The sequence below is a fragment of the Lissotriton helveticus genome, chromosome 1_1 (genome assembly GCF_964261635.1).
Source record: "Lissotriton helveticus chromosome 1_1, aLisHel1.1, whole genome shotgun sequence".
Taxonomy (NCBI): Eukaryota; Metazoa; Chordata; class Amphibia; order Caudata; family Salamandridae; genus Lissotriton; species Lissotriton helveticus.
Window position 1 is genome coordinate 534942462 of NC_136057.1, and position 26842 is coordinate 534969303.

A 26842-nucleotide genomic window follows, 5' to 3' on the forward strand; every position below is an offset into this window, starting at 1 on the left:
AGTTCAACTTTTGTGTGAACTACAAGTTGTTTTTCACTGTAATGCAGAATACAAGGTTACCAGTACTATTGATCATACGTTAACTGAGTAAATTACAATGCATTTTGATAACGTCATGAAATATGAGGGTGACTCATGTGAAAGATAATTCATTAATCAAATTTGCCCTGTGTAATAAATCATGTCAAAACCAGCTCTGACGTGATTCACAAAAGGAAAACAATTGTTTCTTAGCCAATTGTTTTTGGCCGACCTCGTAGCCAATGCCAGATGCTTTTACAATGTCTTTACAATGTGCTTCCACTGCCAAAGCCAATAATGGTGACCGGCCATCTTGAAAGTATGAAATCCTTACTTTCTATACGTCAAGGTGGCTGTTATGATGTTTCAAGTCATGTTGCATTGTGTAATGTGGTGGCCATCTTGAAACTATACAAAAGGCACTTTCAAGATGGCCCGGAACTACTATTCGCTTTGTCAATTGCAGTACATTTTAAAAGCATATGGATTTGGCAAAGCCACTTTCATCATCTAGTGTGGAATAAGAGAAAAGTGGTCTCACTAATGAGCATACTGTATGGGGCTTAAGGTCTTCCTTGGGTTGGAAGGAATGTAGAGTGAATAGAGGGTAGGAGGACTACAGAGAGAGTGCAGCGCTTGGTGTCAGACATGCATGGACAGAGATAGTGTAGAGGTGGTTGCAGAGGCATTGGAAAGAGTGCAAGTGCCCTCTATATTCACAGAACCAGTTGAAAGTTGATTACGTAAAGTTCCTTGGAGAGCTAAATGTGTAAAATAAAACCAGAAGAAAAGAAAATACTCCGCTGGTGTCATTCTCTAGTGGTGTGGCAAGCACAACAGAGAGAGTGAATTTCCGGTGAAGAAGGGAATGTGAGGTAGGCAAGACATCCATCCAGTTGTGAGCAAGGGGCTGAACCGAAGCCCTCTCTCTGTTGTCCTGAATGCAATGTTATCTGTGACAGACAGCTGAAGTGCAGGGAATACTGTTTGTAAGCTGCTGTCATGATTCACCGCAGAGTAAAATTGATTGTACGCTTGCAGGCTCCTGCAGAGTGTAGTGGTAAATATAAAATCAGACACAAACGCTAGATTTACAAGAGGATAAAGTGGGAGATATTTTGAAAAAAAGAGTTACAAAGATGGATTTCAGGTGTTCCTCCCCATTCAACAGTACACGAGTTTAAACAGGGCGTTAGAAAGACCCAATGGCTTGTACAAATATAATTTTTTTTCACAACCAATATACAAATATAATTTTGACAGGAATTCTTTTTGTATTTGACTTCACTGTGGCACTCATAATTTGGCTATTAGTCATGTTTAAGGAAATAAGTATTCAGGTGCTTTGTTGGTCTCTGGCACAGGGAATGTGTTTTTTCCCTTCATGATATTCAAAGTATGCAGTTGTGGACAAGGTGTCTTTGAGCATAGTTTTTTGTGTTTCTTCTTCAGCAGGGAAAAGTGCACTACCCACTCCCATGAAGGCATATTTGCATTAAAGTTAGCGATTAAACCAGATAGTTACTACACCTTTGTATTTGTTTCCCCCACAACTGCTTCTTGGAATTTCTTCTAATCCTCAATTCTCAATGGTCCATAGCAAAAGCATTAGGACAAGAAAGCAAATCAAATTCAAATAAGATGGGCCATAGCTCTATTCAAAATATAGGTCTGTACAAGACCTAAATATCTCTTACTATGCCATGCAGCCAAGTTCATCAGGGTCTGGTGTTCTTCGTTTTACGAGGCAGTCCTTGTGTCAAGCATACCTTTTGTCTTTGGCACCACTAAATGCAAACTTTCTGATTGGCCAAGTGCATTTCTATTTAGGCTTTGGCATTCGGGACAGGGAAGCTGAATGAAAAAGCTTAGTTAGAAGATTGGTTCTGTAGTAGAACGTTTAGTTTCATTTAACAATTACATCTCCTAAAAACGTGATTATTTAGTCAGTGGTATATCTTTTTAAATGATATAGAACGGTATTCCTGCTAAGTATAACATCTAGTTAGTGCCTAATACACACTTTGGAAATCACGTAATCTGGGTTGGGCTTGCAGGGAAATAGTCAAAGTGCAGCCTCTGGTTCCTTTACAAGGAATGCAGCATTAACGCTCTTCATGCTTATTGGTTCTTCATTGCAGAGACATCTGACTTGTGGGGTGGCTCGCTAGCCATGTCAGGTGAGAAAGTTGCCATCATCACTCGGGCATGTAATGCATTTGAAGCTCTAGCTAGGAACTGGGACTCCAAAGTCCTGTGCAGGTTTGAGGCACCAGTAAAGCTTTGGAGAAGTGTATAGTTTTGGTGGTGGGGGAACAGTGGATCGGGTCCTGCACTGCGGCGAGACGGGGTGGGGCTAGGGGGGGTAGGCTATAATGTATTTTACAAAGTACTGAGGATCAGACCTGCATCACAAGGCTTGCTCGCAGATCATAGATTGTATATAATATTTACCCAACAGTCTTTACCCACATTGCCTTTACCCCACTGTCTTTAGTCTGCAAGTAAGCATGGCACAAGTAAGAACATTTAATAGAATAATTGTACATGATATATATATATATATATATATATATATATATATATATATATATATATCATGTACAATTATTCTCCACGATTTATTGTTTGTAACGAAGGTAGTACTGTATTTTCACTCAGGTTATGTATTTAACCCCCGTGGCATATGATTAAGACTAATGGAGTCGAAACGCGTAATGCCTGTTTTATAACTGAATAAAGCAACTGACAAGCACTGCTGGTGTGGTCCGTATTACGCTGCTGGGAGTAGCGCGTGTTTCGTGTGGCATATGAGAGGTGTCTGACACACCTGAAACGGACCTCGACCCGAAAGGTGGTGGCGCTCCTTTGTCAGAACTTTTGTTTGGAGCTAGCGCTATTACGGAGTGCCCCCCAGCTGTAACACTGAACGTGACCGATGTTTTGATGGAAGGGGGCACGTTGAGAGGCCCGCCTCAACTTAGAGAATAGACTTTTATCAGCCAGGGTTTGCATAAGGAACTTTTCCCGTGCACTGCATGCTTGAGAGAACCTGCTTGAATGGCGAATTTTAACTGAAAATCAACCCGATGGTAGTGAGACTCATATGCAGCGCACTGTGACCGAGGTATGGAACTTTTCCTTCAAGAGCATGTATTGCACCGGCACAGAGTGAAGCAAGTTGATGTTTTTGCCAAAATTGACATTGAACACTATAAGTAAAATGAGAAGGCAGTGTTTGAGCATTATGGGTGATGTAGTCCCGGCGTTTTTATGAAGGATGATGCAATAGATTAAAGAAGGAAAACTTGAATTGTCATACCATCTGGGGGTTAAATACATAACCTGAGTGAAAATACAATACTACCTTCATTACAAACAATAAATCGTGGAGAATAATTGTACAAGTAATGAAAACCTGACTGCCTCTTTAAAAGTTTTAATGGACTGTTGTCCGTTTTCAATGTCTATACAGTTACGTTTTTATAAAAAGCTGAATGAACCCATCGCTGTGAGACAACCAGTGGCATATGATTAAGACTAATGGAGTCGAAACGCGTAATGCCTGTTTTATCACTGGATAAAGCAACTGACAAGCACTGCCGGTGTGGTCCGTATTATGCTGCTGGAAATAGCGTGTGTTTCGTGTGGAATATGAGAGTATGCATACTCCTTGCTCAGCATACCCCTGTAATACAACTTATTCAGGATCAAACTATAGGCATTGACACTATCCTCAAATGTCTTTCTTGTAACCTTTTTGTAGCTTGATGCATCCTCCAATTGCGATAGGGCCTCCTTAACGTAGAAGTCCTTAGTCATCAACACTACGTTGCCGCCCTTATCGGATGGTTTGCATACAATTGTCTGATTCTGCTTGAGATCCACAATCGCTCTTTTCTGATCCTCTGTGATGTTACCTCCAACTTTCAGTCTCTTCCTTGTGTTACGAAGTTTCAAGAGATCTTGTGTTACCACATCAGTAAACACATCTATGGAGTCTGCTGGCATCATGGGGCAAAACCTTGATTTCAATTTCAATGGACTTCCAGGATTCAATTGTGTAACTCCTGTCCGGTTTGCCTTAAACACTAATGATGGCATCAATGTTGTAGGATTGCCTTCATCCGCCAGGTCCTCCATAACTGCCAGTGACTCAATATCACCCGGTGTGAGGTTATCTGATTGGTTCAAGTCACTGAGAATTTGGCCAGGAAAGGTCCGTTCTTTACCTTTGAAAAATTTAAGTAGTTTCAGTTTCCTGCCAAATTTAAACAGATCAATTTTTGTTTGCGTATATTCGGATGCTTTCATTGGGCAGAAGCTTAATCCCAGTTGCAACACCTTCTCTTCAGCTTGTTTCAATTTCCTTGGTGTTAGGTTTACAACTGTGAGGACTTCTGCTTCTACCTCTTGTTCCATTGCTTCTTGCTCCGAGTCACTCTTGGTGAAGCGTTGTCGCTTGCTCCACCCGCCTCTCATCGTCCGGCGTTTGCTTTCTTTTTTCTTTGCGGTGGTTTCTCCGGTGGCTTGGCTTTCCCCTCTTTGCCCCCCGTTTCTCTTATGACTTGGAATTCCTCAAAAAAAGGGGCCGGCACCGGGGTCACAGTTTGCGATGATCCAGATGCCCCGCCCTCTCTTACTTCTTCACTTTGCTCTACGTCAGCAACCTCAGACTCAGAGGTATCCTTGCGTTCCACTGTGGTTTTATTTTTATTGCTCAACAGCTGCTTTCTTGACTGTTCGTATCTCTTGGCAAAAGTTAAGATACGGCCCTGTGAGTAATCTCTCTCTTCCCTCTCAAATTTATCTTGCTTGCGTTGTCTGATTTTTTGTTCATATGCCTTGAGGAGTTTTTTCATGGCCTCACATAGTTCTTCCTGCTTCTGTTTGTCAGTGTCCTTAGCTATCTGAGTTTCCAACTCCTCGGTATCACGCAGTGCCTGCTCCCTATAACACCATGCAAACTTAATTAGGATGACTAACATTCCCTTGGATGATGCAGCAGTATGCTCCGCCCATTCGTCAAGCAATAATGGATTAGGATTCTCATAAGCGGGGACCGTATATATTCTTAGCCCCAGCGGCACCCACTCGACCTCAATATAATTTTGGAGGGAGGTTGCCTCCCACCACTTGCGGGTCTCGCGTTCGTAAAGTCTTTCAAGTCGAGTAAATTGGTCTTTCAGTTTAGTTACACCAGAGCTGGATATGCGTGCGCCGCCGCTTTGCTTCCCGTTCTTATGTGATTCTTTGTTCTTTCTGAAAATCTCAGTGGCTGCCTCACATCGTGCCTCTTCATCAAACATATTCCTTTGTTAGCGTGTTGCTCCGTAAAAGTGTACTAGCGTTCCTTCGATCTGCCGAGTTGTGTATTTATTTCTGAAAACACTCAGCCAAGCATTAACTTGTTAATTTCACCGCTTCCCCTTACGCGATCACATTTCACTGAGACGTGTACACAGCTTCGTTTCTGATGCCGCTTTTCAGAGAGTTTCGGTAATACAATGTATCAGTGTATCTGTTGACTCGGCGGTGAAGGGAGATAAACATCAAGCTCAGTAGTCCGTCATTCCTTCCCATTCACTCGCGATCGGGTGCTATGTGAGCGCGGTGACAGATGCCGCACGGATCTCACTAATCCAAAGCTCCCTGCACAAAAATGCACAAGCACTCTCAGGAACGCTGTAACTCCCAGATTTATATATGTGATAGAGGACATTGCGCTATTTTATTGTGCTGCATGGTGGCATTAAACTTCTGAAGGGCAACTCAAGCATGTGTCAGACCCGTTTTTTTGCCTGAATGCGGGACTGGTGGTGTATATATGTATATATATGTGTGTATGTATATATATATATGTGATCAAGGTTACCTGATAATCGAAACGCGTCATGCCAGAGAAGGAACGTGAGAGGAGAGAATAAAACTTCCTGAAATATTTACTTGCTGCGTGGTGGTCCGTTATTCTGTGGTAAAGCACTCCGTATGCAGAATCTACAAGAATATATATATTACCTACTGGCGATAGCCAGTAGGTATATATAGTTAGGATTTTTTTCCTATGGGATTTTTGAAAATTCTATGTCGAATAACTTTGGCGTTTGAGGACAGAATTGGCTGAAATTTTCAGGAAAATGGAACATTTTGTTTCTGAGCAGCCCCTGAAAATTTGGGGGGGTTTCGTCAAGGGGGGGTCGAGAAAAAAGGGGGGTCCCAAAACGTGTTTTTCCCATGCAATTTTCCATAGGGCGGTTGGCCTCACTTTTAGCCTGAACGGCTGAATGGATTTACACCAAACTTGGCAAAATTGTAGGGACTGGTAGCCCGATGTGCCTTTGCTATGTCTCAAGATATAGGCTCCAGTGGTTTTTACGAAAATTAACTTTGAAAAATATATATTGGGCTACATTGGGCTATATATATGTTGGAGCCCAAATGTAGCCAAATGTAGCCCAATGTAGCCCAATGTAGCCCAAAGATGGCCACCAGAGACAAAAAAAAACAAATGTAGCCCAAATATCAGCCAGATGTAGCCCAACTATAGCCCAATGACAGAATGTCCCAGAGTGTTCTAAAGAACAACTAGAGTGCTAACAGTCCTACTTATTACAAAGGTATGGCAAACCTGAAGCCATCTTGATTGGAATAAAGTGGTAACTCTTAAAACATTTAATTTAAAAAGGAACAAAATGAGGGGGTTCATTTTGCCATAGAAAGTATGATTAGCGAATATATGACGAAATCCCGCATACCATCAGTCCGCAAAAAAAATCCCACATGTACTATTAGGCCGCAAATTAAAATAACGAAAACTTTTAGAACGAATATGCCTTTAGCATACAATAAACAACTAAACTACCCTAAACCCTAAAACACTACCCCCAGCATGACCCTACACTACACAAACAGTACAACACTACCCTAAACCCTAAAACACTACCCCCAGCATGACCCTACACTACACAAACACTACAACACTACCCTAAACCCTAAAACACTACCCCCAGCATGACCCTACACTACGCAAACACTACAACACTACCCAAAACCCTAAAACACTACACCCCAGCATGACCCTACACTACGCAAACACTACAACACTACCCTAAACCCTAAAACACTACCCCCAGCATGACCCTACACTACACAAACACTACAACACAACCCTAAACCCTAAAACACTACCCCCAGCATGACCCTACACTACGCAAACACTACAACACAACCCTAAACCCTAAAACACTACCCCCAGCATGACCCTACACTACGCAAACACTACAACACTACCCTAAACCCTAAAACACTACCCCCAGCATGACCCTACACTACGCAAACACTACAACACTACCCAAAACCCTAAAACACTACACCCCAGCATGACCCTACACTACGCAAACACTACAACACTACCCTAAACCCTAAAACACTACCCCCAGCATGACCCTACACTACGCAAACACTACAACACTACCCAAAACCCTAAAACACTACACCCCAGCATGACCCTACACTACGCAAACACTACAAAACTACCCTAAACCCTAAAACACTACCCCCAGCATGACCCTACACTACGCAAACACTACAACACTACCCTAAACCCTAAAACACTACCCCCAGCATGACCCTACACTACGCAAACACTACAACACTACCCAAAACCCTAAAACACTACCCCCAGCATGACCCTACACTACGCAAACACTACAACACTACCCAAAACCCTAAAACACTACCCCCAGCATGACCCTACACTACGCAAACACTACAACACTACCCAAAACCCTAAAACACTACCCCCAGCATGACCCTACACTACGCAAACACTACAACACTACCCAAAACCCTAAAACACTACACCCCAGCATGACCCTACACTACGCAAACACTACAACACTACCCAAAACCCTAAAACACTACACCCCAGCATGACCCTACACTACGCAAACACTACAACACTACCCAAAACCCTAAAACACTACCCCCAGCATGACCCTACACTACGCAAACACTACAACACTACCCAAAACCCTAAAACACTACCCCCAGCATGACCCTACACTACGCAAACACTACAACACTACCCTAAACCCTAAAATACTACACCCCAGCATGACCCTACACTACGCAAACACTACAACACTACCCAAAACCCTAAAACACTACCCCCAGCATGACCCTACACTACGCAAACACTACAACACTATCCTAAACCCTAAAACACTACGCCCAGCATGACCCTACACTACGCAAACACTACAACACTACCCTAAACCCTAAAACACTAGCCCCAGCATGACCCTACACTACGCAAACACTACAACACAACCCTAAACCCTAAAACACTACCCCCAGCATGACCCTACACTACGCAAACACTACAACACTACCCTAAACCCTATAACACTACCCCCAGCATGACCCTACACTACGCAAACACTACAACACAACCCTAAACCCTAAAACACTACCCCCAGCATGACCCTACACTAAACAACCACCACAACTCTACACTACACTAACACAACACTACACTACACAACACTACACTACACTACACAATCACTAACCCACGAAAAAATTAACACAAACCCACTTACCTCTCTCGTCATCGTGGTTTTCACAACGCAAATGCATTTACCATACATGCCTTTAAAACGTAATTCTTTGTAAAGGCATGCGCGATAAATGCACATGCGTTTTGAAAAAATGCGGGATAATGGTATGCGAGGTCAATGACCTTGCGGGATAATGGTATGCGGACTGAAAGTCTGCGGGATAAAAAATGCGGGAAAATGGCTGCAAACCATGATTAGCAGCAGACTTCCCTGGTGAGCACTAGCTTTACTACAGTGATCTAATGAGCAACTAGAGTGCTAACATTCAGAATTTATGGCAAATGTGTGACACATCTGAATGCCTTCTTGATAGAACCAAAGTAAACAAGCATTGAAAATGCAATAGATCTCGCCCTCGTTTAAGTTAAAGCCATTCTGTTTGTAATGAGGTGGCTTTTTAGCTTTGCTTTTATTAGTGTTTTTAAAACTTTCATGTAAATAACATGCATATGTATGCATATATGTATATGTATGCATGCATTTATATTTATATAGATATGCAGATTATATATGTTTATATATGTATATTACCTACTGGCGATAGCCAGTGGGTATATATAGTTAGGATTTTTTCTCTATGGGATTTCTGAAAATTCTATGTCTAATAACTTTGGCGTTTGTGGACGGAATTGGCTGACATTTTCAGGAAAATGGCACATTTTGTTTCTGAGCAGCCCCTGAAAATTTGGGGGGGTTTCGTCAAGGGGGGGCCGAGAAAAAAGGGGGGTCCCAAAACGCGTTTTTCCCATTCATTTTTCCATAGGGCGGTTGGACTCACTTTTAGCTCGAACGGCTGAATAGATTTACATGAAACTTGGCAAAATTGTAGATATGGTTTGCCCGACGTGCCTTTGCTATGTCTCAATATATGTGCTCCAGTGGATTTTGAGAAATTAACGTTTAAAAAAAAATATATATCTGTGACAGCGCTCCGGTTAGCGCCCCGGTTCGCGTACCTGACGCGTAACGGAACTTCGCGAAGCGAAGCTGATTGGCTCTCCGGTGTCTGTCAACATTCTAAACAGTCCGGAGCGGCCGCCATCTTGTCTCTCGGTACGATCGAGAGACAAGATGTGGTGAAAAACGAAGGGGGAAATGAAGGAAAGGGGGCAAGGTAGACCACTCCTGACCCCCTAGGATTGATGAGGGGGATATTAAAGTGCCCCGCGGGGCAAAAAAAATTAAAAATTTTTTTTTTGCAATTTTACGCCGTAGAGGCGCGTCCCGGTACGCGAACCGGGCAGCTCACCGGGCAGCTCACCGGGCAGCTAACCGGCAGCGTAGCTGTCAACATTGTAAACAGTCCGGAGCGGCCGCCATCTTGTCTCTCGGTAGGTTCGAGAGACAAGATGTGGTGAAAAAAGAAGGGGGAAATGTAGGAAAGGGGGCAAGGTAAACCCCTCCTGACCCCCTAGGATTGATGAGGGGGATATTAAAGTCCCCCGCGATTTTTCGCGGTAGAGGCGCTTCCCGGTACGCGAACCGGGCAGCTAACCGGCAGCGTAACGGGAGTCCGCCATCTTGTGTTTTTGGAGCGTCCGGTTCGCGTACCGGGTAGCGTCCCGGTAAGCGTAACAAGGGGAAAACCAAGAGAAACAGTAAAAAAAAAATTAAGGGAATAGATTTCCAGCAAACTTGGCAAAATTGTAGGGACTGTTTGTTTGATGTGCCTTTGCAAGGCCTCAAGATATGTGCACGTGTGGATTTTGTCTAATTAAGGTAAAAAAAATATATATATCTGTAAGCGTGCTCCGGCACGCTTACGTTACGGGTTTTGTTTGCGCTGCAGAGCCGATACGTCACGGTTATGCGACGCGTCATGAGGCGTCTCACGTGGCTACGTGATACGTCACGTAATAAAGAATATATTTTACAGCTATAGATATTAGCTTTTAAAAAACCAATGAAATTCACTGAAAAAACCATAGGTTATAGACCATATATAGTTAGGAATTTGCATTTACAAAACCTTGAAAATTCACTGAAAAAACCATAGGTTAGAGACCATATATAGTTAGCTGGACATTTTATTGACATAAAACCAATGAAATTCCATATATAGTTAGTTGCACTAACTATATATCGCGCACCCGCAATCCACTGCTGATGATGTCACATATTACATCATTCATGACATGGTCAGTGACATCACTGATGACATCACTGATGACATCTCAAATAACATCACTGATGACATCACTGATGACATCTCAAATGACATCACTGATGACATCATGACACACCAATACCAGTTACTACATACGCACTCACTGATTCCTACGTCTACACACACATTCACTCATTCACCCATACAATCACTCATACATACAGTCACTCATTATTACAACACTATCATATGCACTCATACACCTATGCAGACACTCACACACTGCCACTCATCCATGGAGTTACTCACACACCTAGTCAGTCCTGTAAAGAATCAATCACACTTCCATTTCCTCATCTATACAGTTAAACACAGAACACCATACTTCAGTGACATCACTGATGACATCACTGATGACATCTCAAATGACATCACTGATGACATCTCAAATGACATCACTGATGACATCATGACACACCAATACCAGTTACTACATACGCACTCACTGATTCCTACGTCTACACACACATTCACTCATTCACCCATACAATCACTCATACATACAGTCACTCATTATTACAACACTATCATATGCACTCATACACCTAGTCAGTCCTGTGAAGAATCAATCACACTTCGATTTCCTCATCTATACAGTTAAACACAGAACACCATACTTTTCACACATATACTAACACATACTTACTCTCTTATACAATCACTGATACAAGTACACATTGATATGCACAGAGTCACACACCTCCCAGCCAGCCACACACACACTCAGTCTTCCATACATCCACTCATTCTTCAATATGTAAAACATATTTAAACTTTACAAAAACACACAGACACTAGATGATGTCATCAGTGATGTCATTTGAGATGTCATCAGTGATGTCATCAGTGATGTCATTTGAGATGTCATCAGTGATGTCACTGACCATGTCATGAATGATGTAATATGTGACATCATCAGCAGTGGATTGCGGGTGCGCGATATATAGTTAGTGCAACTAACTATATATGGAATTTCATTGGTTTTATGTCAATAAAATGTCCAGCTAACTATATATGGTCTCTAACCTATGGTTTTTTCAGTGACTATATATATATATATATATATATATATATTCCTCTCAACTGTTCCCGTCGCAGAGGGAACTTCTTGTGTTGGTGCCCACGCCCAAGACCGGGAGCGTGTCTTCGTTTAATTCCAAAAACAAAAAGGTCACGCGGCACACTTCTTGGCAAATAAATTATGATAATTGGGATATATATATATATATATATATATATATATATATATATATATATATATATATATATATATATATATATATATATATATATATATATATATATATATTAAATATCATAGATTTAAGTTGGTGTGCAATATCCTAAATTATGCAAACAATCTGTCGCAGAAGATGTAGAAGGAAAGCAAACCACACAAGAAAACATACTGCGTCAGTCAGTGTGAGAAAATGAGGAGCAGAATGCCTCATGGCTACTTTACCAGAACGTACACCCCTGCAATGACTAAGTACCATAGCACAAGTTACTTTGAGTCATCAGTTGTTGGAGAATAAAGTGTTCCTAGAGGGGTCCTATAATGAGCGTAGAGACGCAGGAATGGAATTATTTTTTCATATGATCTGAGGTAACTGATAGCATAGCAATGGAAAGGGTTTCAGGTGAAGCAAGTAGCCACATGTTTCCAAGTAGAAATCATATAAACAGTCGAACAATGGTCTACTGGCCATGCAGCACTGCAGGGTAACCTCAGAGAAGATTTCAGACATCGAAAGCATCCTTAAAGAGGTGCAACATACACTACTTTATTTATTTAGGACACTTTCCAGCTCTTATTCAAATGTTGTTTTCCTGATGGAAACTTCCAGTAAACTCCTTCGATTTCTGGGAACTTGTTTCCTCCCTATACATCTTTAGTCATAAATCAGGGACATACTTTCACTCCTTGGACGCTAACAAAAATAAGGAGGCAATAACCCACTAGGTGATCTTGGCAGGCTTATCTTATGTATATCTACGCTGATAATAAAGCGATTTTAAGGTGTCAGAAAACTGGGAGAGCAGAGGTTTCCATGCCTACTATTGGCTGTGCATCATAATCTGAAGGGGTACATTGTAGCGGCAGAACTAGGAACGGATACTTGCAACTCCATACACTAGATCCCCTGCGAAAACGGCAATGTCCTGGCAGTGACTAAGAGCCACTATGATGGATGGACGAGGTAGGAACCAACAGGGAATCACCTTCTATGAGAATCACAAGCACACAACAGGCTGGGACCTCGGTCAGACCACATAGTAACGGGCATGATAAACGTATACCGTTTAAAATCTGGCAGCAGCAATGGCAGAAGGGACCAGAAAGTACAAGCCCTAAGGGGGCCCACAGCACCTAAGTGACATAAATGAACCCACACTATGTACAGTCAAGAATAACTAGCCAATATAGGCCAACTGCAGTGCGAAATGCACTTCACAGTGAAGCATATCCTCTCCCTACCAACAGCAATAATATTGTCATTAACAGACAATGTAATTCCAGCGATAGAAGACGAAAATGAGAAATAGCGCTGTGAAATCCAGCGATTTCACAGCGCTATGGGGCTGCTTGCTGATAGGGGAGTGTGGACCTAACATACAATCCACCTCCCAATATTAGTATAGCTAAGTCAAATAAAAAGCAGATGATAAATTCCGTGATAAATGCGGTTAGCACGTCTTTTTTATCACTTTGCGTGTCTGCTTCAGGGTTGTAAATAGCGCAAAACTGTCTCAGCGTGAATTGACATGGAGGTATGGATGGGATCGCCTCCTTTGCATGTCATTAGCCATATTGATCGCTGACATGCAAAGTAGCATGGAAACACGCGCTAACACTTGTTAGCGTGTCCAGGTTGATAGAGAAATAGAAAAATCACAGCTTTTTCGGCGCTATGTGCTGAAAAAGCAGTGATTACACCCTTGATAGTATGCCCCTAGGTCTGCCAAATTTAGGGATGACAACTGGCCCGATGGTATCCTCTGTATCTTAAAAGGAACAGTTGTCACAGCAGTTCCCTTCAAGGTACAAATTACAAAAGGTCTGGTGGACAATTGCCATTGTTTTTGAAGATCATTCATTAAACTTTTAATTTTTATTTTAGTATGAAAGGTATAGAAACGTATAGAAAAGGAACAGAAAATCCAAAATAAGGACTATGTTACTTACATACAGACAATCAATAAAAAATGGCTAATAAAATGTACCCACAACTCATCATGCCAATGATAGGTCAAAAAGACTGGATACGAGGGTTAGTAGCCATGCAGCCGGTGAGCAAAACCTAGCTGGAAAAATCACTCAAACAAAGAGTAAACAACTAAACAAATAACACCAGGGTGATGCAGCACAAATCTCCACTGGGGAAACGTGCTTCAGTAGTGAGGATGCTTCAGAGAAATGTTTCAAATGAGAAGTAAGAGAAACAGCATGTTCTTTATTTTTATTTAAAATAGAGTAGTGGATAAAGTGTGGTTCTTAAAAATTAAATTTTCGCAATAGTACTCATTCTATGCCCAGGAGTACAATAGTGTGTAATACATATACAATCCTATATTCACACTCTTGATGTAAGGGAAAATGTGGTCATATAGTCTGCGTACTCCAGTTTTTAGGGAGGTCCTACATCTCGTAAATTCAATAACAGCCTTGCAGAACTTTTTTTAAATGTCTTTTTGACTATATCATTGTGTTTCTAAAGTATCTATAAACAAAGGCAACAGAGGTAGATAACAGAATAATTTACTTCGTGAACAGAATGTCTTTAAAACTCGTTAGGAAGCAAATGAAGAAACCATTTATAGTGTCTAGTTATAGAAGTTAGCTGAGAGTTAAAGAATGTTTGATTTTTGCATGTGTAACATAATAAATACTGCTTTCAGTTAAGCTAGTCATCGAATACTTGTTACAGGCTCCAGTTAAGTGCTTGGCTTTATAGCAGCAATGTGTCTGAGGCTCAGCCAACTATGTACCAAAGAAACACTACCTTGGCAAGAATTCCTGACCGCCACAATGGACTTATTATTGTATATCACTTACATACACTGTGCTGTGCTTGTATATTTTTCAATGTGTCCATGTTTTATTCAGTTTAAAACTGTTTCTAGTTTCATTTCAATAGTTAGCCCTTCGCCATGCTGACTGTCTTTGGTCTAACAGAAGCAAGACTGTTTCTCTGTGTCTAAGGCCAAGTACTGCATACCTACAAAGTGAGAAACATGTAAAAAGTAGTCTAAGAACAGTATCTTGTACCTGTAGGGTGCCTTTCCGTTGCAAAACTAAAGCTGGACTCATGCAGACACCTTTTCATTTTAGTGCAATGGTGTGTGCAGCCAGAAAGTAGTCCAACGCAGTGGTGACTCAAGGAGGGCAATGTCTTAGTAGACATAGCACAAGGCTTGCTCTTGCATTCTCTAACAATGCGGAACAGCAACATAGGTTACCTCTCTGTGTTGCATGAGATTGTACTATATATGGCTTAAGAATTCCACAAAGCAAGAGGTAAGATCTGAAGAAAAGATTAACTTTGAGGAGAGAGCCATGTGATAGAGACATGCTTCAAACACATTTTTTCTGCAAGGCAACTGCATTGTCAAAAACACAACGTAAAAGTAAGCCCTATAGAAAGCAATAGTTATCACAGATCAAAGCCGTATTTCAATAGTGATACAGGGATTCTGAATTGTTTATAAGCAAAAAGCACAATAAACGTTGAACAATTTAGATCCTGAGCAAGTGTACTGGGGAATCACTTTCTTGAAAGAAATGCAAATAGTGGACACACCAAACCAAATGTGTCTTACATCGGATGTATCGCCTAAGGTGCATCAGAATATGGACCCTAGCTGCCTCAATCCCTCTTCAATGTAAAACTCAACAAGACCGAATGGGTTTTAACATGGCAGAATGTCATCCACCCAAGCGTACCCTAGTGGGATGGAGATAGAGAAAAAATAAATTACCACTGTCGCCTTGAGTGTTGGCTTTTCTCCTTCGACCAAGACATAATCCAACATCTTGCACTACAGGACATTTTAAAGTGAAAAGCGACATGCCACTATGAAAGTAAAATCATAATAGAGAGGCTGTTAGAAGTTCAAGGCTTAGCAAAGAGAACAACAATGAAAACTGAAAATCCTAGCCCTATTGTAGGAAGAATTGTAATAATATGTTCCCCATGTTTATAGACTGCTAGATTAATATTACAACTTCCGCTTGAGAAGTCTGAAAAAGTATATACCTGAAGAGCTGAAAAGACGTGGGTGTGTTGCCTGACCTAAACACCGACTTGTGACTCAACAGGCATTAAAAATGAGCAATTACAAACGTAGTCACACATTCAGTGTTGAACTGCACGATTATGTCTATCAATTTCAAGATTGTAAACCTGATTAACTGATATCAACTCACTCCCAGAGTGAATCGCACACTCATTGAGGTACTCACAAACCCACTGAGACATGCTCACATCTACTCAAAGACCCTCTGAGATACTTACTCAGACACTCATGCACCCACTCAAACACCCACGCACCCACTCACAGACCTACTCAGATACTTACTCAACCACTCACACACCCATTGAGACACTTATGCGTCCACTCTCAGACACTAGCTCACCGAGTGAGACACTCATGCACTCACTCAAACACACTCACTCTCAAATGTTACAGGTAAAAAATAAAAATGTAAAAAAATCTTATCAAGTCACTTAAAAACCAAAGGTTACATGGACGTTATAGTTACTAAGCAACATTAAAAGCAAACCTGGAAATTCACTGAAAAAAAGAAAGGTTAAAGAGAAGTTATAGTTAGGAAATAGAATTTTTTAAAAAACCTTAGAAATTCACTGAATAATCCAAAGGCTACAGGGACGTCATAGTTAGGCCCAGACTTATCTTGTACAAAACAAGTAAAATTCTGCAGTTATCGTTACGTGAGTTAACTATAACTTATGCCCCCACAATGCACTGCTTATGACCTCGCATATTAAATCACTCATGACATGGTCTGTGAAATCACTCATTACATCTCAAATGACATCATTCACAAAACCACTCACACACCGACTTCACCCCCATACAACCTCTCATACACCCACTCACACAACCACCCACATACCCATTCACAGACCCATGCAAGTACTTACACAACCACTCGCATTACCACTCACTCACTCATAGAGCCTGTTCATACAAGCACTCACACAGCCACTCACTCACCCATACAACCACTCAACCACTTATATATCCATTCACACATCCATTCAACCACTTACATTCCCATTCCTACATCCATGCATCCACTCACACAGCACTGATTCACCCATAGAGTCAATCCCACAGTCTTCTGTGGACCAAAATGTTATAGTGATTGTTGTTTACTTGCTTTCATTTTACACCACAGGTATGGATATTTCCTCATGCCCAGGGCCACAACCCATAAAGAAAGGTAACAACCTCCATGCTTGCCTGTTCTGAGGTTCAACTTCCAGGTCTTACAGGAGACTATGTATGTGTGCAGTGGAACACCTTATTCAGTTCCTCTCTGCGGTTGGTTTGCTCCAACACACAGTTTTCAGTTCGTAGAAATATGTTCTTCTGGTTCAAAAATAGTCAATATGTGCATCATGCTAAATGTAAAAATATGCACTGCGGCAGGGCTGGCTTTATGGCAATACGACCGGAGCGGCAGCACTGGGCGCTGACTTGTGGAGGGGGCACTGACCTCGGGAAGGGGGGTGCTGTTTTTAGTAATAATTTATGATTGGAGAGGTGAGGAGCACTTTTTTCTGGTGGTAGTGAGAGAATCTGAGGAGGTGTTCATGGGGTGTGGGGGCGCCAAAAAGGATTGTCGCAATGGGCGCCACCAGTACTAAAGCCAGCCCTGCACTGCAGTTATACTTGCTGCCCAGTTTTGTGCAGTGACAAGTAAGGACCATTAATATTTGTGCCCGTAGTAAAATAGACAGATGAAAACATTTAGGCAAATATTGTTGTCATGGCATACGATAGTCCTCTGTGTATATCATTTTGGTATTCAATGAGTGTAAACATTTTCAACCTCAAATAATCCCTTGCGCTCTTCCTTTTTCTAGGTAATTAAACATACTTTCCCAGGTCTTTTCTTGTGATTTCAAGGCTGAGAAAGGTTGTTATAAACTGTTTTTATAATTATTTATACTTGTATGAGATTATAAAACACTCAATCGCATTGAACAGATGCGCACTTTAAGAACGCAAGTTCTAGAAGAACCAAAAACGTAACATACAGCTATATTGTATCAACATCATTAGAATCCCGCATTGGGAAGGAAGTCCATTAAAGAAAATAGGCATATTCCCAATCTTCCTATCACAACCAACTGGTAACATGCAGTCATATATGCAGAAGAATAGCTGGAGAAGGGAAGGAGCCTTAAAAGCATAGCTTTTTAGAGGCAATATATTTTTGTGCTGCACTTACTATCTTAACAAGATAGATACTAATGCATGTGCACAAGTGTAGATGCACTTGCAGCCATTTTAGAATGTTTTTTCTATACTTTATGCAACACATTCAAAGACGGTCGCCCATGTGTGCCACCCTCTGCAAGCATTTACAATCATGGGCAGTGTTCTTGAAATGCTTTTGGAGTAACGTGTTATGACAGTCATGCATGACCACTCATGTCTACAGGCATGAACATGTATTGCACACACAAGCAGCCATTTTAGTGTATTGTTTCTGTAAAAGATTCTTTTTTTATTAAAAAAAAATGGCTGCTCATGCATCCTCCAGCTTGTGCATGCACTTGCACGCACGGACATGCAAGGACAACCATTGTGTAATGTACTAGAAAGGCCATTTCTAAAATGGCAGCCGGTAGTAGCAGCCTCATAGGATGCAACATACTACTAGTGACAGCAAGGGCCTGGAAGCAATGTCAGCTGATCTATCATGCCATTGCAAAAAAAAATACTAATAATTACAATAAGGATTTAGCTAGATCAAATAAAAAAATAGAGCTAAAAGATTACACACTTGCAAAAAGGGACACCAAATGCTGTTTTTTTCTAACAACATTGTCACAGCGGAAAATACACCAAGGGGCATTTTCAAGTCTTGAAGACACTTCCAATTGTAATGTTCATTCACAAGTGATGAATTCGCTACCTTTCTTGCTTTAAAAGTGGACAATAAAAGAAAAAGTTGTGGCATTCACCTCTACCAAAATTGTACCAAAATCACCACATCAAAAACCTGCTGTCTACTGGCCTTCCTTTGGAACTAGTCTCAACATCAGCCCTGAACTCACTTTCTCATTGCGGGACGCGCTCATCCTCTGATCCGCCGGCAGTCTTGTTGCTTTACATTCTAATGACTGCTTTATGTCACCTCTTATTAACTTTCTTAATTCCTACTATCTGCAGGAAATTATCCCGAGGTCTTTAATCTGAGCCTACTGGTATCAATAAGAAAACCAGAATCTGATCCTCGCCATCCTGCCGTTAAGACCCTATTACCATGATTTCTGCTAAGGTATCATCAAACCACATTTTAAATGACACCCAACCCGGCTTTTGCCCTTATCACAATTTAGAACTAGTTAAAATGGCAGTGGTAGATGATCTGTACATAGACATCAATAATGATCAGCAGCATTTGATAAGGTAAATCATAAAATCTTCATAATCCACCATCAAGAGATTGGTATCGAAGTTGTCGAGTTTCAATGGTTTGTATAATTTCTGTCAGGCAGATCTAATCAGGTTACTCTGGGACCATTAAGTTCACAAACCTGCCAGACTTCTCTGGCGTCCGCCAGCATACAGACTTGTCTCCTATCTATTCAATGTAAATATGAGACCTCTAATGACACTCAGTCACTCCTTTAACCCTACTACTATACTGATGACATGCCAATGTTCCTTTCATTGAACAGCAATTCTTCCTATGGTCCGACCCTCCAAAATTGTTTTCTAGTAGCGCATAACTGAATGTGCCATCATTTGCTCATGCTGAATAATGAAATAATGATAGTCGGGTGATCAAAACATCTTGCAAGCATAAATTTGACCAGGGAATATTGGTCCATGATCATCTCCTGTCAATTGAACAAAAAGCTGTCATCCCTCACCTCTCCTTTTATGTTTTTCATGAGAATAGAATACCCTACCCCATTCTCACGCTTCTTCCTAGGAAAGTAGGAAGCAGCTTCATCAGCACTCATAGAGTTAAGTATGGACTACTACCGCCGCCCATAAAAAGGGACTAGATTTTCCCTACTTCTACAGCTTTAAGCTGTCCATGATTAAGCAGTCCCATTGGCTCTAAAAGCTTCCTGGTTCTGCAATCCAGTCCCCTTTTAAAACACCTCATTGGTTTTCCATGCAGCCCTGTATTACATTTTAAGAGCTATACATTGTAACCAAATCCAACTACGGCTCTTCCCCTTATATGCCAATGCAGCTAAAAAGAAGCATGCTTCAGTCATCCCATATTTACAGTGTTGGTACAATAGTAACTTGATGGGACATTATCAGATAACCAGAGAGATAATTAAAGCTACAGATACGTACTTCATTGCAGGGTTTGTGTGCCAAATCTTATCTTTCTAGTTACTGACCTTCCTGGTCATCTCCACCAACAATTCACCGGCCTATGCAACCCTCACATCCCCAGGGCAATAGTTGTTTTCCTTGAAATAAGGAGAAACGTTATAGAAGAAAAAATTTGATCGGACATGGCACTCATGCTCATAGCATTCAGTGTCGCTTATACAAGCAAAAATAGTACCAGGCTCTGGAAACCTATTTTTCTACCACTGGCACAAAAGTAGACTGAAAATTCCAGAAACTCATTGGCAGAACATCTTAACTACTTCAACATTAAATGCACCACCAGCCACACTTCCACTCATATCCCTATTCATCATGGGCCAATCTATCAAATGCAGAACCAAATGATAATCACATAAATCAGCCTACACAGAATTGTGACGTTTGAAGCCCAGATTGGGTCCATACTCAGCATATACCACCTTTACCTGCACTTTTGCACGTTCATTAACAATGTATTTTCCTAAGAACTGCATAGGAGTAGTGTGAACCTTCATCAGTCCCACCTTGAATGTGATACTATATTCTATTTTGAACTGCCTACACTGGTGAGGGCTATCAATAATAGCATGAAGGAGAAAGCGCTGTGCCCGATGGGGTCCAAAAGGATGTCTATATGGCTGAACCTAACCTGTGGCTCCATGCCTGACCAAAGTCCTGAATGTGGCAAGAGCTGGCCATGTACCTCCCTCCTCGACAACTTCCCTCATCCTCCCATCTGCAAAAAAGGGATTGAGAAATGACCCAACATGCTATCACCCTATCTCTCTACTCGATTCTTCCACAAAATTATTGGGGAGAGTCTTGCTATTGAGATTGGAATTATGGGGAGAAGAAAACGAAATTCTTGTGAATACCCAATATGGGTTTAGAAATTGTTTGGGGACAGTTGAGCAATCGCTCAACCTGAACCTTTTGATGGGAAAGTATACCCTGTCCAAGGAAGGGTCACTACACATGTGTTTCATTGACAAGTAGTGCCTTCGACCTAGTTGATCATAGGAAACTTTGGGAATGTTTGGATAAAAGGGGGGCATCTAAGGAGATCATCTTGTTTCTGGCTTACCTGTATAATAATCTAACTGCCAAAGTTTGCTTTGGTACACAGGGCGAACTACTGCACCCTTCGGTATAGGGAGAAGGGTTCGACAGGGGACAGGGGCCCTTCCTTTTTTCCCTATACATAAATGATGTGGCAGAAACACTTCAGGTGGCTGGAGCCATAATACATCTAGGATTGGGAGGCAGCAGGTTCCAATACTCTTGTATGCCGATGACGCAGTAGTCCTAGCACTTACTCTAATACACCTGCAGCTTCTGATAGATTCCTTCTCAGATTTAATGGAAGGGAGGGGCATGAAAATGAACACAGCAAAAACTTACACCATGAGTTGCGGTCATACAATAGAGAAACAAAATACCTTTTTTTTTATTAATGGGAGAAAACTACAAAATACAAACACCTTTAACTATTTCCTCCCAATTGGATTGGAAGCTCCATATGGTAATCTGCGTCTCTAACATGATGAGGAACAATGAAGGTTTCATGAGTTTTGCCTCAAAGTTAGGCATCAAACCAATTGCACAGTTGCTATCCTTTATAACACCAAAACAATTTCGACAACAGTGTATGGTGCAGGGATCTGAGCTATAGGGGAGTCCTCCAACAAACCATAAATTATATGTCCAAGGAGACTCCTAGCTGTACCCCGGACCACCTGGGAATCCATTGTTCACTGGGAATTGGGGGTTGATTATCTTTCAGACACTCTTTCAAGCAAACCACTTTTATTATGGTGATCTGTTTGGTCTAAACAAGAAACCTCGTTCACCAAATCTATAATATAAGGACTGCATGGGCCTAGATAAGATGAATAAAGTTCCCTTCTGGGCCTGGGTCAGAAAGAGAGGGATGTATGGTCCTAGCCAGAGGATAGGATTAGGTACTGTAAAAGAAACATAAAAGAGGATGTGCCTGGAGTCTATAAAGCGGGATCAAGCAAACCTCTCTAAGGTGACAGATGGAAGGTATACTATACTGAATGATCAGTTTGGTTGTAAATCATACCTCATGACAGCACAGTTACCGTTTACCCGCTTTCATATTCTTATTTTTCATTGTATGACCGCATTCTCAAAAAATGAAGGTTGAGGATCATGTACTCGTAAATGTGCCTGTGACAATCCATCGGAGAAAACTACCAAGCACTTAGCACTTTTTGTTTTATTCATTCTTTTCAAATAGCTTTATTCGATTTTTTAGGTTAAAAATCATAAAAGCATCAACAATACAAAGATAAAAACCGTAAACATTTCATTTCATAGACACAGTCAATTTTTGTACAAATTTCAATTACCATTAAAGGCTAGAGGGTTGGTTCTATGTAATATGGGGGGAACTAGGGTAGAAATCGTAGAGATCCCAAATACGAATGGTGCCTTGTCTTTGTTTGGGGGGACAGAATCGTAAAAAGGGGGCAACATTCCTGGTTTTAAATTTAATTAGTACCAAGTCCCCAGCGATGCATTTGGGCAGCGTCCCTAACCATCCCACCCTCCTGACACTCAGGATACCCCCATCTAACTCCGGCGGCAAGGGTCTATTGTTTTTTAGCCAAAAAATGGCTTTGTTTAGCAGGTCCTGCTGGGATTCGCGTGTTCCCTGGGTGAGGGCAGGGACCCCGGAGAGGATAGACACATACGGGGCGGCCTCAGGGGGCAGGTTGATCCGTGGCATTCTCACCAAAGCGGTTCTAGCCACTGGACGGGTTATTGATGCAGGTTTTAAGGTTTATTTGGGGCCTGTTAGAGTAGGTGTACAAAGTGGCTGTATTTGGGTCACACCGTTACCAGATTTATACATTTCGGGGGCGATGGGAGGCTTAGGGCAGACGGATGTGGCCATTATGTTAGCTGGTGAAGGATACTTTCTGATTACTGACTCGATGTTAGTCAGTCTTTCCCCTAAATCATTGATTTTGGTGACCAAGGGAGAGATGACAGCTAACAACAGTTGCTCAATTTGAGCCAATAAGGTCAGTTTGGGAGACAAGAGAGGGTCCTCTAATTTGTCCGCGGCCGGGTCCTCCATGAATGCTATTGGTTTGGCAGGAGACGATAATACATTGGTGCACAGGATTTGTGTACTAGTATTGTTCCCAATGTCAGATTCCCTGTCGTGCTCCCCTCTATTGTTGGAACCCAGGGGCGCAGCATTTGCTTGGTTATAGTCTCTATGTACGGAGCCATTTGGCTTAGGGCACAAAGTACCCACAGTAGGGGAGGTTATAGAATCAGGAACGTACTTGGTGCCACACAGGGCGTTGAGTTCTTCCCAAATCGCCATTGTGTTTATAATAGTAATAAACACGCCAGAAAGTCAAATAAAAGTACTGCACAATACCTCCTTCTGTGAATAGATCAAGTGGGGTGGCCCGTCCCGGACTCCTCGTGCCTCTGAGGGCCGTAGAGGGCCCGCCCTTTGCCCGGGCTTCGCCCGGAGCCGACCCGCGCGCGATCCCGCGACGCGGAGTCTGTGGTCCTTTTTGTGCGCCTCCTGGCGCCGGAAAGCGTGTGGCGGCGTCTTCCGCCGCTGAGACTTCTGGGGACTGTAGTCTCAATACCCCCGAGCCCCCCTCCTCCCTGCGGCCGCTGGGAGGTGTTGGAACTGCGGCGGCGGGAGGGGAAGCAGGAGACAGCTGGGCCTTCGAGAAAACAGCAGGTAAGGCTCGGAGATTACCCCTGGTGCAGTAGTGACCCCCCCACTTTTTGATGTAAGTTTGACTTAGGGCCAGATGTAGGTATCCAAATACCGGTCGGTAACGGACGAAAATACCGATTTTTGGCCGTTACCGACCGGTATTTGGATACAGAGATGTAGGGCATCTCAAAATACAATACAATAAAATTACCGAATCTGTAGTTTGAGATGTAGGTGGCACTGTAAACAGTGCCACAGGGCTTTAAGGATTCGTTATTTACCACCAACTACTAGTTGGTGGTAAATAACTAATACCTATGTATATGCAAATCTGTGCATGTACACCTGTGTCATGTGACAGACATACATGCCCATAGGGCATGTATGTATGCCACATGGCACACAAGCACTAATCAGGGGTGCAACAGGGTGTCAAAGTGACACCCTGCCACCCTTGACCATTTCACAATTTTACTGAATCGGTATTTACCGATTCGGTAATTGACATTCATTCCTATGGGCCTGGAGGCCCATAGGAATGAATGGCAATTACCAAATCGGTAAATACCAATTCGGTAATTACCGAATCTTACCGATTCGGTAAAAAATACCGAATTTTTACCTACATCTAATTTAACGATTCTAAAATTCCGAATTGGTAAAATTCGGTATTTTAGAATCGGTAAAAAAGATTTACCTACATCTAGCCCTAAATTCCTAGGAAAATGTTATTCAAACCCCTCTTTCTACAAGAAAGAAGTATCCACCATCAGGTGGTAGTTAAGCATTTGCATGAACTAGGGGTCGCCATGCTTCTTTCTAAAGTGATATATAATTGAGGCCTATTAGATGACTCAGGGAATGTAATTAATTAATATGGTTTAGGGCCTCATTATGTACCCCAGGGCTTTTTCCATTTTTATTATGTCAAATTAAATATGTTATTAGACACATTTTGACAATTTTAGATTAAATCTAGTTTTAACTTTACCTGTGATTTTATGAACTTGGTGCTATTTTGTGAGATGCATATTTTATTGAATTTTCATTGTATTGATTTGAAGCTTTTATGGTTCACCTAACATGTGCTAAATAAACTTTTTTCGGATCTGATCAGACCTGCCTACACATCTCCCTTCGTGAAGCAGTGCAGAATACTGCCCTGAGATTAGTAGCTGTTACAGAGCCTTAAATCTCCTTACTGTGAGTGAGAACTCAGTACTCACTGGGCTCTAGTAAACACCAGAGTTGCTTTCAAGATGCTCTTCCTCACTCATAAATGCAACAATAGATCACATGACATCCCCTCTCTTTGTTGCCCTCATCCAGCCTAATCCCAGTAGCATGCTTCGCTTGAAGAAGAGGCTGGCGGTTGCTTGCCTGGGATCAACCTGTAAAACTATCACTCACTTTCAGGAAATTAAAATAAATGGCCATCTACTCTACATTCCTGGGGTACTGAATCCTTAAATGTCATTTAAGTTGTAGAGCTGCGCTATGTACCGCCATTAATTAAGTTAATAAATGACAGAGCCAGTTAGAAAAAACGTGGTCTGCAATGGCATTCACTCCCCTGCTTATTTCCTCAACTCCTTGCTTGCTTTTGTTCTCTCCGCCTTTGTCCTCTGATTTATGGACATTGTATCTTTTCATTAAGACTGCACTTGAACGCAAAGTAACCCACCTTGTAGTTTCTAGGCAAAGCATTAGACTTTTACGTGATGAATGTACGTTCAATGTTTTTCTTCTGTGCTAGTGTTGTCAAATGCAACAGTAACGCACACTCCCTTGAAAGGGGGACATTTAAGTGTCTGGCCAAGAGAGGCGAAGTTTTGCCTTGTTTCATTCACCGAAGGTGTTTGCATTCTGAGTGCATCTGCTTCATTGGAAAGTATGTAAACACGATGCAATCTGTTGGAGTGACAACGAGCACGCGGGCAGGCGTTAGGAGCAGTGCGCTTTGATGGGGGCGCCGCGACATTCTTAAAATATTCCTTTCCAGTTTTCTTCATAACAAGACAAAAATTGTGTTCAGAACAAACCCTCGTTTGAGACCTGTAAACAGAGCTAATGCGAACGCCTTGTTAGTTTAACAGCACTGAGCACACACTGCGTCACCAATCCTGCAGGTGAAAGAAAGGGTAAACACGGAGAAGGCGCCCTACCTGACTTTCCCACACCGGCTTGACCGAAGATGGCCAACTTCACTTCCGCGCACTTTGCCATCGTGTGAGGGGCGTGGCCGAGATCTCAGTTGTACAAATGGACACCCGAGAAACTGCTCCCAAATAAAAGCTCCTGCTTCACCATTTCATTCTGAATCTGTTGGACCTGCAATCACAAAAACACGTTGTTATTCATAGGGCATGCGTTTCAAAGGTGCACATGTATCAAGTGGTGTGGCCACCTGGACAAACGCATGAAAGTCATTGCACATACGTGAGAAAAACATATTGTTTGCAGAATAAATATCTCAAAATATTTGAACGCAGAAAAGGGTGACTTGTGGGAGACGAAGGAAGCAATCCCTGGGGCAAGAGGCCAATGCAATGCATGTTGGAACTGAGTTGAGGGAGAAAGGAAGCACATTACTAGGGAACTGGTGGGGTGGGAGCGGGAAGGAAGCTATGTCTGGGGAACATGTGTAGTGAAGGAAGTAAGCAATGACTTGGGAACTGGCCGGTGTGGGGTTGTTCTATACCAGTGAAAGTCAAA

General features: G+C 41.9%; 1 protein-coding gene across 1 annotated transcript in view; it reads right to left on the reverse strand.

The window, feature by feature from the left end:
• The window catches only part of RERG (RAS like estrogen regulated growth inhibitor), a 659363-nt gene that overhangs the window by 603827 nt on the left and 28694 nt on the right, over positions 1 to 26842 (reverse strand). The window contains exon 2 of the mRNA XM_078674012.1: positions 26293 to 26458. Coding sequence (XP_078530138.1) covers positions 26293 to 26353 — 61 coding nt within the window. The 5' untranslated portion in view covers positions 26354 to 26458. The remainder of the gene's footprint in view (positions 1 to 26292; positions 26459 to 26842) is intronic.